The following is a 16,225-nucleotide window of genomic DNA, read 5'->3' as shown; positions in this document are numbered from 1 at the left end:
ATGGGAGCTGTCCACAGGGCTTTCCCCGTTTCTTTCTTTCATTCTTTATTTACCCTTGTTTGCCGACAGTCGGCTCTTCTGCTGTTTCACCTGGTGCCCCGAGAAGGACGTGCCCCCGGAGCACCCCTGGGGCAGGGGCCAATGGGACTCTCAGAGCTGCACCCCAGAAGGCCTGAGGCCCAGCAGTTGGGCACCAGTTTGATGGGCTGGATGGCCTCTCCCTGGGGGCTGCCAGCAGCCTGGCACATGGAGTAGACATGGGGTGGCCTGGGGAGCAGGAAGCGGGGCAGCGTCCCAGACAGCACAGTGAGAAGGCAAACGGAGAGGGGACATGGAGCACTGCAGTGAACTCAGCACCCGTCCTGAAGGCCATTGGCATAAAGTCGTCCTCTCCCTGGCCTAGGGGGGTCAGACAGTGACACAGAGATCCCTTGGCAAAGGGTCACTTGGTCTTTGCCAGCAGCTCTCACCTGAGACCTGACAAACCCACCACACCAAAAACATCGCTTGGAGGAGGGTCCTGTGAGGTGTCTACAGAAAGCTCATAACTGGTCAAGACTCACTGACTCAGAGATCAGCATATGGGTCATATGTACGGAACAAAGCACTGACACTGAACATCTACTTTATAAACTCAACTGTCCAGCCCTGCTCCCTCCCAAACTATCAGTCGAAAACCATCGGGATACCACCAAACAACTGAAACTGGAGTGTGGGGGAGCTGAAGGTGGGGGACTGTGATGGGGAGTGTGGGGGAAACTGGAGTGTGGGGGAGCTGAAGGTAACAAATTTAATCTTCCCAAATCCAAACTAGGAATAGTTTCAAGGCACATGTTACACGTGTACGGGGTGCAGGGGCAGGCCAGAGTGTATAGGGGAGGAGACGCAGAGCTAGGGCACTGCTGGACCAGGAGCAGAAGGCCCAGCTGGGGCACAGACCATGTCAGAGATTTCTCTCGCTGGCTCTCTTACCACTGCCCACCGCAAACACTTGAAAGAAGGGGAGGCGGAGCTGCAAATGGTGTCAGGAGGAGGAGAGAGACACTTGAAAGCATGACCATTATTCCCATTCCACCGTAACAAAAAGTACAGGAGAGGGGAGCAAAACTTCAGAATCACGCAGCACCTAGGTGGAGAGAGCACTGGACCCTTACTATTCCTGGCTCTGCCACGGGCCTGCTGGGTGACATTGGGTAAGTCATTGCACTTCCCTGTGCCTCTGATTGCAAACTTGTGTGAGACCCAGAACTGCCTATAGCCCTGCTAACTCCTCCTGCCAACATTGCTCTGTGCAAAAAGCTAGGAAATTCACCTATTAAAACTTTATGAAAGGACGATTTAAGGTTGCCCGAAGCTGTCTGGTGCCCCTCCAGAAGAGAGATCAGCAAAACTCAAACTTGTAATAATCAGGAAATGCAGAGAAAGTACACACCAATGGAATCCTAATTCTGCAATTCACAAAGGCAGCAAAGCCTTGGGAAAGGCAACTTTCAGAAGCAAACAGAAGGGGACAGAGCTTACCTCTGCTAAGGCAGAATGTGGTTTTAGGTGAGCTGCGCTGTACAGGAGCTACCGACACCTGTTCTACACTCAGATACTGGGCCTGCTCCCCAGAAGCAGCCGCACACTTGGTCAATTGAACACCCCTTCACCCCTTTTTACAACTCTTTCATCCTTACTCACAGAAGTTCCACTTAACAGTCTCCATTCACTCACCCATCGTGAAGCACACAGACTGCTCTCACATCCCATCTCACTGCTGACCATTCCCATGGCAAACAGTCCCGTTTCCTCCTGACAACGTGCACCGCTCAGTGCAGAAACGAGACAGACTGGAAGCTCAAGGTACACATGCACCTCTCTCCTTTCATCGCACAATGGGGGACTCAGACCCAGATCTTCTCATATCACAATCGCACCTCCACCAAATTGCTTTAACTAACACCTCGACCAATCAGTGCGGTCCTTGCCCCAAAGAGCTCACAATCCAAGTAGACAATGGGTAGGAGGAAAGCACAGAGGGGCTGTGACTTCCCCCAGGTCACCAAGCAGGTCAGGGACAGAGCCAGGAACAGACCCCGGTAACTCCAGAGCCCCGTCACCCGCAGCTTGAAAAGGTCCCCAGACCCCATTGTATTAGGCTGCAGGAAGAGGTGGTTTGTCCATGGATGCACAGGCTGTCTTGGCAGGGCAGCTCAGCTGCAGTCCCTGCACACAGCTGGGGGGTGTCCCCTGGGTCAGGAGAAGTCAGTGTCCCCATCCCCCCCACAAGCCTTCAAACTGGGACATGGTGCACCAGTGCCAATCAGAGCGCACTAGTGTAAATTCTGTCTGTACTAAGAGTTTACACCAGCGCCTAAAACACCAGGGTGGCAGAGACCTTCAGTGCCCAAAACAGCCCTAGAACTGGGCTCTATTTCTAGCTCGGTCACGGACAGCCTGGGTGACCTTGGACACGTCAATGTTTCTCCTCCCCACTTCAGTCTCTTTACCCAGCTGCCACTCACTGGGGTCTCCTCTCTCTCCAGAGCTGCTCACCACTACAGTCTGTGTGGGTGTCCCCAGAGCTGAGGCAGGTCAGCTCGGGAATAGTCTTACAAGGGGGGCTGGGGAGTCTCTGTCCCTGGAAGTTTTTAGGAACAGGTAGGACAGAGATAATCTACAGAGACCGGATCCTGCCTCAGCAGGGGGAGCGGGACAGAGACATGGCAGCTGAAGGCACTAGGCTGCCCTACAATAGATACGTATGAAAACAAATCACACAGAATAAAACCCACCACAACATAACGTCAGGCAATTCAGGGAAAACCAACCCCCCCACACACACACACACGGGGGGGGGGGCAGGTGTCGATCAGGGATAAGATCTGAGCGGTTCCCACCAGGGTCTGGCCGAGGAGCGGGGGGAAAAGCGGCGCCGTTGGCCCCCAAGGCCCCGTCCCGCGGGGGGGACCCGGGCACAGGGTCGATCCGGGCGGTGGCTCGCGCGGTCCCGTTACCGGGGCGGGGTCCCGCGCTCGGCCCGGTCCGGCGGCAGCAGCGAAGGCGGGAGAACGGGGCGGGGGGGGTTGGGATGTTTTAGATCCGGGTCGGAGAGGTGGGGGGAAAACGGGTCACAGACTCCGCCCCCGGCAGCGGGGAGACAAACCCCAGCGCGGGGGCAGGGCGGGGTGAGGGGCCCGGGGATTTACGGGACGCTCCAGCGCACGCGGGCAGTGACGGTTCCCCCCCCTCACACGGGCCGCGGGGAGCCCGGGGGGGGCGGCAGTGGGGGAGGGGCAGGTGCGAGACACGGACACACACTCACCTTCCCTTCCCCGCTACGGAGGCCGCACTGGGACCCCTGCCCCGCCCGCCCCAGCTCCCGGCCCAGGGCGGGGTCTCGACCCAGGTGTCTGTTCCCCGCGCCCCGCTCGGCTCTTACCGGTTCTGCGGCGCGCCCGGAGCCGCCCCCCGCAGCGGCCGGAAGTGCCGGAGTGAAAAGCCCCGGGGGGCAAATCGCAGCGGGGGGGGAGGGGCTGCCAGGGGCTGAGCGGGGCAGAAATTCACTGGCCGGGGGGGAAATGGGGGGGAGCCGCTGCCAGACCCTGTGCGGGACAAACCCCCTTGGGGGAACAGGGGCCTCGGGCCGAGCCCCCGCTGCGCGCGCAGATCCGGGGGCCGGGCGGGGGCACCGGCTGTCTCGGTTCTGCCGCGTGTCAGCCCGGGGGCGGGTTCCCGGGGCTCCAGGCACCGCCCCCGCCTGTCCGAGCCCCGACCCCGCAGCGCCGCTCGGTCTGTGCCAGCGCTGCGGGGCGGCCCCTGCTCCGCCGGGAGCCCGAGTGCGGGACACACCGGCCAGACCCCGCCCCCCCCGGGCTCTGCCTCCCGCCCGGGACTGTGGGAAAGTGTCTGTGTCCGTGTGAAACCCCGCAGCCCCTTCCCTGGTACAGCGCCGAGCTGCCAACTCCCAGCCCGCGTGTCCGCCCCCTGCACCCCATCCCTGCCCCAGCTCAGAGCCTGCCCCCTCACTCAACCTCCCCATAGCCTGCAACCACCCCGCCCCCAACTCCCTGAGCCCGCGTGTCCGCCCCCTGCACCCCCATCCCTGCCCCAGCTCAGAGCCTGCCCCCTCCTCAACCTCCCCATAGCCTGCAACCCTCCTGCCCCCAACTCCCTGAGCCCGCGTGTCTGCCCCCTGCACCCCCATCCCTGCCCCAGCTCAGAGCCTGCCCCCTCCTCAACCTCCCCATAGCCTGCAACCCTCCCGCCCCAACTCCCCAGCCCGCGTGTCCGCCCGCTGCACCCCATCCCCTGCCCCAGCTCAGAGCCTGCCCCCTCACTCACCCTCCCCATAGCCTGCAACCCTCCCGCCCCCAACTCCCCCGAGCCTGTGTGTCTGCCCCCTGCACCCCATCCCCTGCCCCAGCTCAGAGCCTGCCCCTCACTCACCTCCCCATAGCCTGCAACTCTCCCGACCCCCAACTCCCTCCCAGAGCCCGCGTGTCTGCACCCCCTGCACCCCCATCCCCTGCCCCAGCTCAGAGCCTGCCCCCTCACTCAACCTCCCCAGAGCCTGCAACCTCCCACCCCCAACTCCCAGAGCCCGCGTGTCTGCACCCCCTGCACCCCCATCCCCTGCCCCAGCTCAGAGCCTGCCCCCTCACTCAACCTCCCCATAGCCTGCACCCTCCTGCCCCCAACTCCTCCCCGAGCCCGTGTGTCCGCACCCCTGCACCCCATCCCCTGCCCCAGCTCAGAGCCTGCCCCTCACTCACCCTCCCATAGCCTGCACCCCGCCCCAACTCCCTCCCAGAGCCCGCGTGTCTGCCCCCTGCACCCCTCCTGCCCCAGCTCAGAGCCTGCCCCTCACTCAACCTCCCCATAGCCTGCAACCCTCCCACCCCCAACTCCCTCCCAGAGCCCGCGTGTCTGCACCCCTGCACCCCCATCCCTGCCCCAGCTCAGCCTGCCCCCTCACTCAACCTCCCCATAGCCTGCAACCCTCCCGCCCCAACTCCCTCCCCAGCCTGCGTGTCTGCACCCCCTGCACCTCCATCCCCTGCCCCAGCTCAGAGCCTGCCCCCTCACTCAACCTCCCCATAGCCTGCAACCCCGCCCCCAACTCCCCAGCCCGCGTGTCCCCTGCACCCCCATCCCCTGCCCCAGCTCAGAGCCTGCCCCCTCCTCAACCTCCCCATAGCCTGCACCCTCCCGCCCCAACTCCCCAGCCCGCGTGTCCGCACCCCCTGCATCCCATCCCTGCCCCAGCTCAGAGCCTGTCCCCTCACTCAACCTCCCCATAGCCTGCAACTCTCCTGCCCCAACTCCTCCCAGAGCCCGTGTCCACCCCCTGCACCCCATCCCCTGCCCCAGCTCAGAGCCTGCACCCCTCACTCAACCTCCCCATAGCCTGCAACCCTCCTGCCCCCAACTCCCCCTTAGCCCGCGTGTCCGCACCCCTGCACCCCATCCCCTGCCCCAGCTCCCTACGCCCAGCGCCGCACCACCCAGAGACCCCACAAACCCCTTGCCCGGCACCCTCCGACCCCTACGCCCAGCGCCGCACCACCCAGAGACCCCCACAAACCCCCTGCCCGGCACCCCTCCAACTCCCTACGCCCAGTGCCGCACTGCCCGGAGACCCCCACAAACCCCCTGCCCGGCACCCCTCCACCCAACGCCGCCCCACCCAGAGACCCCCACAAACCCCCTGCCCGGCACCCCTCCGACTCCCTACGCCCAGTGCCGCACTGCCCGGAGACCCCCGCCAACCCGCTGCCTGGCACCCCTCCAACTCCCTATGCCCAGCGCCGCACCACCCAGAGACCCCACCAACCCCCTGCCACAACTGCACAGTGCCCCACACAGATCTCCCCCACTGCACAGCCCCCCAACACACACAGATCTCCCCACCCCCCCACTTCCCAGCACCCCGCAGACCCACTAGAGACCTACTCTCCCACACCCCCAACCCCCAGCCACAGTAGCCGGCCCTGATGGGAGGTGACTGTGTCTGCCAGGCTGAGCTGGCAGCGCAGCCAGAGCTGGTCCTGGGGCAGGAGAACTCCGGCCCCTTGGGAGTGGTGGAAGCAGCCAGGCTGGAGCAGGAGCAGAGCCTACCCGGGCCAGGCTCCCTCAGGACCCAGCTGAACCTCCCCCCTCCCCGACTGTTCCCTGTGAGTGTCTGAGACTGGCCCAGCCTCTGCACCAGTCCCAGGTGGCTCTTCCCCCGGGCAGGCAGGTGGGGCCCCACAGGTCCCAGGCAGTGGAGACAGCTCAGAGCTGGAGCAGTGCTGGGGAGCAGGGCAGATCCCTGAGACGTGACTCCCGAGATCCTACCCAGCCCATTCACACCCATTGGCCCTGTGGCCAGCAGTCCTGCTGAGCCCGCATGGTGGCCCCCAGCTGCTGGGTGATGAGCCCTCTACAGCGGTGGCATAGCCAGGTTCTAACACCAGGGGAGCAAACACGTAAAACGAGGCACCACCCAACATATCAAATTACTAATTACATACTTTTAAATTTGTTATATGTATTTATTTTGTACTTAAAATAAAAACCCAAGAATGATCCAGCCACAGAAGGATTTGCACAGCCAGCATTTTGCAGGAGAATTTTAGATTATACTTAGATATACTTTTTGATTCTAGAAACTAAACGACAGAATACAGTAGCTTATAATTGTCACAGGTTTAAAAAAAACTGGCCATTTTTCCAGTTACTAATTTCATTTTAAAATCAATCAGTGAAATGCACTTTATTTATAATAGATCATAATACTAAAGTCACCAAAAAGGCATAGCAAACACAAGTTTTATGAGAATTGGGGAGGAAAGATCTCATAGGTCTTCAGGGTGGTGCCGCGAGTGCGACCAGTATCGCGATGGAGAGTGGTGCTGACCCTCGCCGGCACCGATGTCGGCTCGGCACCACTCCCTATCCCCGCGGCCCAGGAAGCAACATAAGGCTCCTGCTTCTTCGGCACCGTCTGCACCGCAGACGGAGCACCTACCCAAGATGGATCGCCTGGCACCGAGATCCGCCACAGCACCGTCGATTCCGGTTCTGCAAGGGCCATCGAGTCCGGTGCCCGAAAGCTCCCCGGCTCACGCTGTGGTCGAGCTCGCTATCCCATCGACCCCGTAGACCTTCTCCACGGTGAGGGAATTGATCACGATGATGGAGACCGCGCTGCCTCAGCCCCCGGCACCACCGGTGTGGGTCATTCATTCCATTGGTAAGCCTGCCCTCCATGGGAACCGCTGAGACGTGCCAATCAAGATCTCGGTCCTGCCGGCGTTCTTGGTCCCATCGCCGATCCCGGTCCTGACGCCGCTCGCAGTCCCAGCACCACTCTCCATCGCGATACTGGTCGCACTCGCGGCACCACTCAGCCTCCCATTCACCTGCCCGGTACACCCAGTACCGATCAGGCTCCCGGCACCGTTCATGGCACTGCTCATCTCGCAGCCATTCTAGGAGAAGGGGATCGAGATCCTGGTCGACCTCCCAACACCGATACGGTCGTAGGTCCCGGTCTCGTTCGCGGTACCATAACAGCTCCTGGTACCGCTCCCTGGTGCTGACCCGAGAAAGACCAACCCGAGATGTGGCTCCTTCTCAAGGTCTCTCAGCACCCCCTTGGCCGTTGAGACACACCTCGGTGTCATCTCATGCTGGTAACGCTTCCTATGCACAGGACCGTGACTCGGACGTGCCCAGCCACGTGTTCCCGGAGAGCCAAGGCCACGAGCAAGGCCCCCATCAGTGGTCTTTCTGGTCACCTTTGGCGGACCACCAAGCCCAAGGTGCTCCCAGATGCACCACGGTCTGCCCCATCGAACACCGGGTGCCAGAGGCGACCATAAGCCGCCCGCCACAAGGGTACGGATGAGGCTTCGGTTCCACCGGCAGACACCCAGGCCCCACCTGAGCTTGACGCCGCCTCAAGAACAGGAGCCCCACAGGACCCTCTTGTCCCTGGCCTCTCCTCTTCCTCCTCACCAGATGAGGCGGTGGCGGGGACATCCTCCTCCGGCCCTCCCCCAATTGATCTGAGGGATCATCAAGACCTTCTGAGACGGGTGGCTCAGAATATGCATCTGCAGGTGGATGAGGGCCCGGAAATAGAGGATCCAGGGGTGGACATCTTATCGGCAGACACCCCTACAAGAGTGGCCCTGCCTTTTATTCGCCTCTACAGGCGAACGCTGATACCATCTGGCAATCCCCAGCCTCTATCCCCCCCTCAGCCAGGGGAGTAGAGCGGAAGTACATGGTGCCCTCTAAAGGGTACGAATATCTGTACGTGCACCCTCCTCCTTGCTCCCTAGTAATGCAATCGGTCAACGAGAGGAAACGCCATGGCCAGCAAGCTCCTGCTCCCAAGTCCAAAGAGGCTAGGCGCATGGACTTGTTGGGCCGCAAAATATATTCTGCTGGGGGCCTCCAACTTAGGGTGGCAAACCAGCAAGCTCTACTCAGTCGCTACAATTACAACACCTGGGCGTCTATGGGGAAATTCACGGAACTGTTTCCCCAAGACTCCCGTCATGAGTTTACAGCCCTGTTGGAAGAGGGAAAGAAGGTAGCGAGAACCTCCCTCCAAGCTTCATTGGATGTAGCCGACTCTGCAGCCAGGACTCTGGCTTCAGGAGTGGCGATGAGACGAATTTCCTGGCTTCAGGTGTCAGGCCTTCCACCTGAATTACAGCAAACTATACAAGACTTGCCCTGTGAAGGCCAGGGGCTATTTTCGGAAAAGACTGACCCTAGGCTGCAAAGCCTAAAGGACAGCAGAATAATCATGTGCTTGCGGGGGATGCACACCCCGGGGACCCAGCACAGGTCCCTCTGTCCTCAGCCTCACCACACTTACCCCCCACCTAGGCCACGGCAGGACTTCGGCAGAAGATGTGGCCGGGGGAATCGCAGAAGACAGTCTGGGCCCCAAGGGGGTCAAAATCAGGGCCCCCCTAAACCAGCGGTGGGGCCCAAACAGAACTTTTGAAGGGACGCCCGAGGACGGCGCACCACTTGTTTCCCTGGATCCTTCCCCACCTTCTACAACCACCTCTCTCATTTCCTCCCTGCGTGATCCCAGCTAACATCGGATTGTTGGGTCCTGCGCACGGTGGAATTGGGATACCACCTTCAGTTTGTTTCACCCCCACCTTCCCACCCCCCTCCTCATCCCTCTTCAGGGACCCCCCTCACGAGCAATTCCTCTTACAAGGGCGTATGGTCCTCGGAGCATGGGCTGTCTCTTGTCGGGGAGGGTTGGTGTGCTCCCAACAGTGGCTTCCCTCGGGACCGGGGACCCATCTCAGGCGGCACACCCGGCACTGGGAGGGAAAGGGTGTCACGCGTGACCTGTGCAGCCTCCAGCATCAACAGCATTCTCACCGCGGTAGAGGCACGCGCAGATGGGAACAGACTACTCTGCTCGGTGTAAGTCGGAGGTCTGGGTCCCGGGGGGGGATCGTGGGCTGCCCAACTTGGGTCCGGCCTCACCTCTGTCCTTTTGTCGGCGCCGCTGAGTCTTCCCTTGCTTCTTAGCAGGTGAGCAGTGCCGACTGGTGGAGGGCGCCTCGCTCTGCACCGAGGATGAGGCACCTGGTGCTGAGTCCAATCGGCGTGCCGGTGCCGGGGCCAATGCAGATTCCATCCAGCGGGACCTGGAGCTGGATCTCTCACATTTCATTCGAGGCTTGAACGACCGACAGATCTTACAGTGATCAGTTACATGAGTCTCACGCAAGGAGCGAAGACACTGAGTGTGCGGGTCGCTTCTTGGCATAGAACTGCGACAGGAGTCACATGACTTGAAGCCAGGGGCATGGGGCATGCCCCGCACCACACAACAAACTAAAGAAGTTATCCAACTAAGGAGAAGATGAGTACTACTAAGGCTACTAGAAGGCCTATTGCAAGGCTGGAGCACAAAGTTCTGACTACCTTCACTGGCGGCAAGAAGGAACTGAGGGTGGGGGGAGTGCGCAGCTCCCCTTTTAGCGCTATAGAGGCGCCACGCCAGGGGTCGCAGCAGTGCTCCCCCGCTATGGGTACTGCTAAGGGAAAAACTTCCGGCACCGGTGCATGTGGCGAGCACACACACCTACTGTGGAATACACAGGAGCAATCACTCAAAGAAGAATAGCTAGTTCCACATTGTTCTTCAAACCTCAGATCATTGAAATGCAGCTGTGCATTTGAGATACTATATGACTGTAGTGCATTTTGCACTGCCTGCATCTAACATCAGGACAGGAGAAGAGGACAAGACTCTCCCTAGCTTATACGAATAAAAAAAAAGGTGAGACACACCCATCCACTATCAATGCAACAAGAAGGGAGAACAGTAGCTGGGCCAAGAGAGAAGATGCAATGAAACCCTTCTGTACCCAAACACGTATTCACACACAAACAAGTGAAAGCGTGTGCCTCAATCATCCAGTAGATCAATTTGGCACATTAGACAGGAGGAAGCAGATCGTGAGTGTTTTCGACCACAAACTCCATCCCTCCCGATTTGCAACCATCCCTGGACCAGTGACAGGTGCACAACCATCCCCGGACCAGTGACAGGTGCATAGGCAGCCAAGTCATTGGAAATAAGCAAGGAGGAAGCCAGTGGAAAAAATGAAAGGGGCCGCTCTGGTATCACCTTGGGGTCAGGGGTGTGCTCTGTACCCCCAAACCTTACCTCCCTTTTCACGTAGTCACATACAAAAAAGTGAAAGAGCGCACCTCACTCATCCAAAAGACCAGGGTTCGGCAACCTTTCAGAAGTGCTGTGATGAGTTTTCATTTAGTCTCTCTGATTTAAGGTTTCGCGTGCCAGTAATACATTTTAATATTTTTATACGGCCTCTTTCTATAAGTCTATAACATATAACTAAACTATTGTTGTATATAAAGTAAATAAGGTTTTTAAAACGCTTAAGAAGCTTCATTTAAAATTAAATGAAAACGCAGAACCCCCCAGACCCCTGCAATAGGTCAATGTGGCACATTAGGCAGGAGGAAGCAGAATGTGAGTGTTTTCGACCACAAACCCTGTCCCTCCTGATTCGCACCCCATGGACCAGGTGGCAGCAAGTCCTGAGCAGGAGCCCAGATGGTTACGTTGTGCGGCAGAAACTGCACCTAGCTGCAAAACGGGAGGGTTGCACAATGTGTTGTCACACCGGCAGCAGGTCAGTCCTGGGGGGGGCCGAGCACCCGCCTGCAGCCGCCGCAGCCTCCTCCCAGGAGCCCCCACGGGAGGCGGGAAGCAGCCTCCCAGCCGGGGCTCAGGGCATTGGGGTGCCGGGCTCTCCCCTGCGCACGCCTGGGCCCGGGACACTCACACACACACTCTGCCCCGGGCTCCCTGGTGCCCAGAGACCGATCAACCCCCGCCTGCCCCGCCCTTCCCCACCTGCAGCTCCGGCCTCTCTCCCGCCCCGCCAGCCGCACCCAGGGGAGCCCCGGGCCCAGGCTCTGTCCCCACCTGGAGCCCAGCGGGGCCGGGGGCAGCTCCTGCTGCAGCTGAGAACAGCGGCTCCGCTCCGGCCCGGGCGGCTCCAGCGCTGCCGGCAGCACGTGGCCACCAGGGAGCAGCTGCTGGGCCCGGGCACCTGCGTCACAATGTGCCAGAGCCCCGCCCCCAGGAGCTGCCCCGCCCCCGGGCTGTGCCAGAGCCCCGCCCCCAGGAGCTGCCCCGCCCCCCGGGCTGTGCCAGAGTCCCGCCCCCGGGCTGTGCCAGAGCCCCGCCCCCAGGAGCTGCCTGATGTTGGGTCTCTGGGATTTGTTCTCCTGCCTCCTTCTTCCCAGCACCCACCGCTCCCAGCTGGTCCCTTCCTGTGTCTGCAAACACTCCCCCCCGGGGCGGGCTGCAGTGCTCGCTGGGGCTGGCTCCAGTGGCTGAAGTTGCCTCCATCTCTGCTCACCTGGGGGGGAGGGGAGGGATGAAGAGAGGAGATGGGCCCAGGGTGTGAAAGCAGAATCAGGGGGCAGGGAAAGAAGGACTGTTTGGAAAGGTGGTTTTTGCGGGGGAGGGTGATCCAGATGGAGTCAGAAGCAGTTGGGCAGCAGAGGCTCAGGGAAATTGAGGAGAACCCCCTGGGTGTCCCAGTGTTGGCCAGGGATTGTACAGCACCTAGCGCAATATGGGGTCCCAGAGCCATAACTAGCTATTTTTACACCCAAGGCAAGAATATAAAATTGTGCCTCCTGCTGTGCCGAAACACCCCCCCAGCGCCACCCATCCCTGTGGAAACAACCCCCAGCAGCGCCGCCCACCCTGCAGAAACAAACCGCCGTTCCCCAGCACCGCGCCACCAAAACAGCTGTGGGCCGAAAAGGAAGGTTTGGGGGAGGGAGAAGAAACGGCCCCCATAGGGTGACCAGATCTCACCGTCACACCCCTCTTCACCCCCTAGCCCCCCACTGGCCTGCTGCATCTCCTGCTAGTCAGTCCCCCACCCACCACTAGCCTCCTTTCACCTCCTCCCTCCCCTGCCAGAAACCCCCATGCCCACCCCTAGAGCCCCTGCTGGCTCACTGCTCATCTCTGTGCCCACCTGCCACTTGGCCACCCGCTCGCCCACCTGCTCCCCCCATGGCCCCACACCCCCACCCCCAGTATAAAGCCTCATTCAGAGACCCAGGGGTCACTATATCACTGCACACAGCAGTCACTCACTGCGGTTGTAGATAAATCTCTGCATTACGCATTTTTGTATAACTTGTCTATGACTTTGTATTGAACCTTGGTAATATGTTATGGGGGCCCCTAAGGTAGTGTAATTAAGGTAACAGAAAAATGTCTTTTTGCTAGAAGTAGAATAAGATCTTCCTCCCACTTGGTAAAACATCGCCCTGTTGAGTGAATCATAGAATCTCAGGGTTGGAAGGGACCTCAGGAGGTATCTAGTCCAACCCCCTGAATGAGGTGGGACTGAGGAAGGTGTGGAAGGCAGCACCTCCAGACAGCTGCAACCCTTGGAGAGGGGCTGGGAGCCAGACCAGGGACAATCAGACTTGGCAAGTGGGCTGGCTAGAGAAGAGCCGACACACTGACGGCCTCGGGGATTAGGAGCAAGCACCTTCCTGTGGGAACCCCCTCTGTTCAGCACTGGGACAACCCCCAGCCCAGAGAAAAGCAGCAAAAAGGACCAACAGCCACTGTCCCAGATTTTGAATCTGGGAGATTTGCCCCTCTCCATCCACCGACTCGCCACTTACCTCCTCACTCCCTCCTCCCCCGGTATAAAGCCTCATTCAAAGACCCAGGGGTCACTATATTAATGCACACAGCAGTCAATCACTGCAGTACCAAAAATTAAAATACTGAAAATGGATGCTCCCCTCCATCCGACTCGCCATTCGCCTCCTCACCCCTCCTCCAAGTATCTGGGTCAGCAGGTTTGTAGAAATTTTGGTGGTGCCCAGAACACTCAGAGCCTGCCCCCCCGCGAACTCTGCCCCCCACCTGCCTAAGGCTCTGCAAGGGAGTTTGGGTGGGGGGAGGACGTCTGGGGTGCAGGCCCTGGTTGGGGCAGTGGTTTGAAGTATAAGATGGTTGTGAGATAGGGGTCTGGTATTGTGTTTGGTACAGTCTCTGGAATGCAGCTTGGGTGCTGGTTGCAGGCTCGGGCTGGGGCACAGGGTGGGGGTGCAGGATGGGTGGATGCAAGGGCAGCTATAGGCACCAGCAAAGCAAGCAGGTGCTTGGAGCAGCCCATTTACAGGGGCAGCAGCTGGCAGGGATCCAGCCTGGGAGCTGATAACCAACAGGGAGCCCTGGGAGCTGTAGTTCCTTGGTTAGCTCCCTGCCTATAGAGCCAGCCCTGGAGCAGGGAAAGAACTACATTTCCCAGCATTCCCTTGGCTGCTATCAACAGGAAAGGGAGGGGGAGGGAGTATGGTAGCTGAAACCTCATGCTGCACCTTGCTGTAAATGGAGAGGGGGGTGGCGCTGTGAATGGGGAACAAGTGTGCCCAAGAAATAGAAAGCTTTGGCCCAGAAGCAGCAAAATTCATCAAACATAGAACTGGTTCTGACTTATTTACTTGGTCTTAAAAGAGAACAAGGACCTGAGTCTCCTCCTTATCAATAACCCCCTGCTCAGCCAATCAGGGTAGAGACTGAGGACGGGAGGCTGAGGGTTCTCACCAGAGAGCCCAAAGGATGGCCCAGGTCACTAGTGGGGATCACTGCCCGAGCACTATTTCAGCCCCATATTTTTGGGTGGAGCTCCCACAGTGGGAGCTGCAGAGCCCTCCCCCGCAACCCCCCCCCCCCCCCCGCTCTCTCTCCCAGTATTGGAAGAACAGGAGAAAGGACAGAAGAAGCAAGACACGAAGAGAAAGGAGGGAGGGAGGGAAGGAGGAAAAGGTGAAATAAAAAGGACAAACCCTAATGTCCCCAGTGATTCTAAGGGACAAAATCCCAGGTGCGCAATAAAATTCTGCATCCTTAAGCTCGTGTTTTCCATGCCTAGAATTCAACTGTCACCAGCTGGATCAGACTGAACAGGTTTCAAACCTCCAGGAGGCTCTTACCTTCTAAACAGGGATGGCTGTTTTCCAGTAAATCACTAAAAGGGAAGGAGAAAACTCGAAAGAGGTTCCTCCTGGCGCTCACGTCCGTGAACCCGAATACTCTCTCAGTCCTCAGAGAGAGACCTGGAGAAGGAGACTTGCTGAAGCAAAGCCACAGGGGTCTCTGAGGTTTCCCTGGCCCCTCGCCCCGTCCTGCCTGGCTGATGTCAGCATCTCTCTGTGAGGTCACCACCTCCCCACCACCTTGGACCAATAGTCTGAGATCCTGCCAAAGGCCTTTGTGATGTCACTGCCACACCCCTCCCTTGCTGGGCTAATGTCCTGCCCCTGGCCAGGCCCTTTGGAGGTTTGAGCTACTCCCTGTGAATCACCCCACTCCAGGAGCGTTCGTTCTAGGCAGCAAGCCGGCTAGACAGGGAAACATCAGACGCTGCTCCCAATGCTACACTCAGTTTATGGCCAGATGAGACCATTAGAGAATCTAATCTGACCCCCTGCATATCACAGGCCTCCTGTAAACAAAAGAGCTACTTTGGGGGCAAACACATTCCAGAAAGGCATCTAGTCTTCATTAAATGACATCAGGAGATGGAGAATCAGCCACTTTCCCTGGTAGCATGTTCCTGTAGTGAATCATCCTCGCTGTTGAATATTTGTGCCTTAGTTGTAATATGAATTTGTCTCTTTTCACCTTCCAGCCGTTGGGTCTTGTTATTCCTTTCTCTGCTATTTTAAAGAGTCCTTTAATATCCAATCTTTTCTCTCCATTAAGGCACTTCAACACTTCAATGAAGTCACCTTTCAAGCTTCTTTTGATAAGCTAAACAGGTTGAGCTCTTTCAATAGCTCACTAGAAGGCATTTTCTCCAGCCCTCAGAACATTTGGTGGCTCTTTGCTGCCCCAAACTCTAATTTCACAACATCTTTTTCAAATGAGGACACCAAAACTGGAGGCAGTATTCCAGTATCAGTCTCACTGATGCCGTGTCACCTCCTGTGACGCTATTGACATAATCTGTAACTTTATAGATCACCGTTGCGACCACTGTTCTATATTTACAGCCAATATTGTAGAAAGGTTATTGTGTAAGGGGGTCTATGGAGAGGTTCTGATTGGCTGATTATAATGATGCTATCTCTAGATGTGTATCATTTTTGTAGTTGACATTATGAATATTGGTTCTATGCTGCCCATATTTCAAACTTGTGCTCTGCTTCTGGGAAACACCCCAGACAAGTTGGTGTCAGTTCTGCCTAGCCGGCTTAATGCAGGTTAGGCAAATGTGATATCCACTACACTACAGAAACTCCATTACAGTGCACTGCCCTGCCCCGCCCTCAAATTCCCTGCACTTTGGTGGTGCTCACCCTGGCACACACTGGTGGGTGAACCTGGAGAAACTGGCAGCAGCTCTCTGATGGGTCAGCTGGAAGAACAGAGGACTGGATCCAGGGATCAGGAAGTCGTCCTTACATCACCTTTGTGACTCTAGCTTGAAGGGGAGCTTCTTTTTCTTCCCCTTGCTGAGAAGCAGCAAGAGAAGAAAGAAAGGTCCGTTGAGCCAACTGGGTGCAGAAGCCAATGCTGCCTTTTCCTGCAGTGAAGCCCAAAATGAGGGCCTTGCATTGAGTAAAGGCAGTGCTGTGCTTCCAGGAAAGAGCTCACTGCTGCATGAAGAGGGATGAAACAGCC

General features: G+C 58.2%; 1 protein-coding gene across 1 annotated transcript in view; it reads right to left on the bottom strand.

The window, feature by feature from the left end:
• The window catches only part of LOC120381713 (zinc finger protein 420-like), a gene marked incomplete at its 3' end in the record, with an annotated part of 62,295 nt that extends 55,235 nt beyond the window's left edge, over positions 1 to 7,060 (bottom strand). Inside the window, exon 1 of the mRNA XM_039499835.1 lies at positions 6,995 to 7,060. Coding sequence (XP_039355769.1) covers positions 6,995 to 7,060 — 66 coding nt within the window. The remainder of the gene's footprint in view (positions 1 to 6,994) is intronic.
• Between the last annotated feature and the right edge of the window lie 9,165 nt (positions 7,061 to 16,225).

Source organism: Mauremys reevesii, linkage group 14 (assembly GCF_016161935.1).
Source record: "Mauremys reevesii isolate NIE-2019 linkage group 14, ASM1616193v1, whole genome shotgun sequence".
Classification (NCBI taxonomy): domain Eukaryota; kingdom Metazoa; phylum Chordata; order Testudines; family Geoemydidae; genus Mauremys; species Mauremys reevesii.
This window is presented reverse-complemented; position numbering and strand designations above follow the sequence as displayed.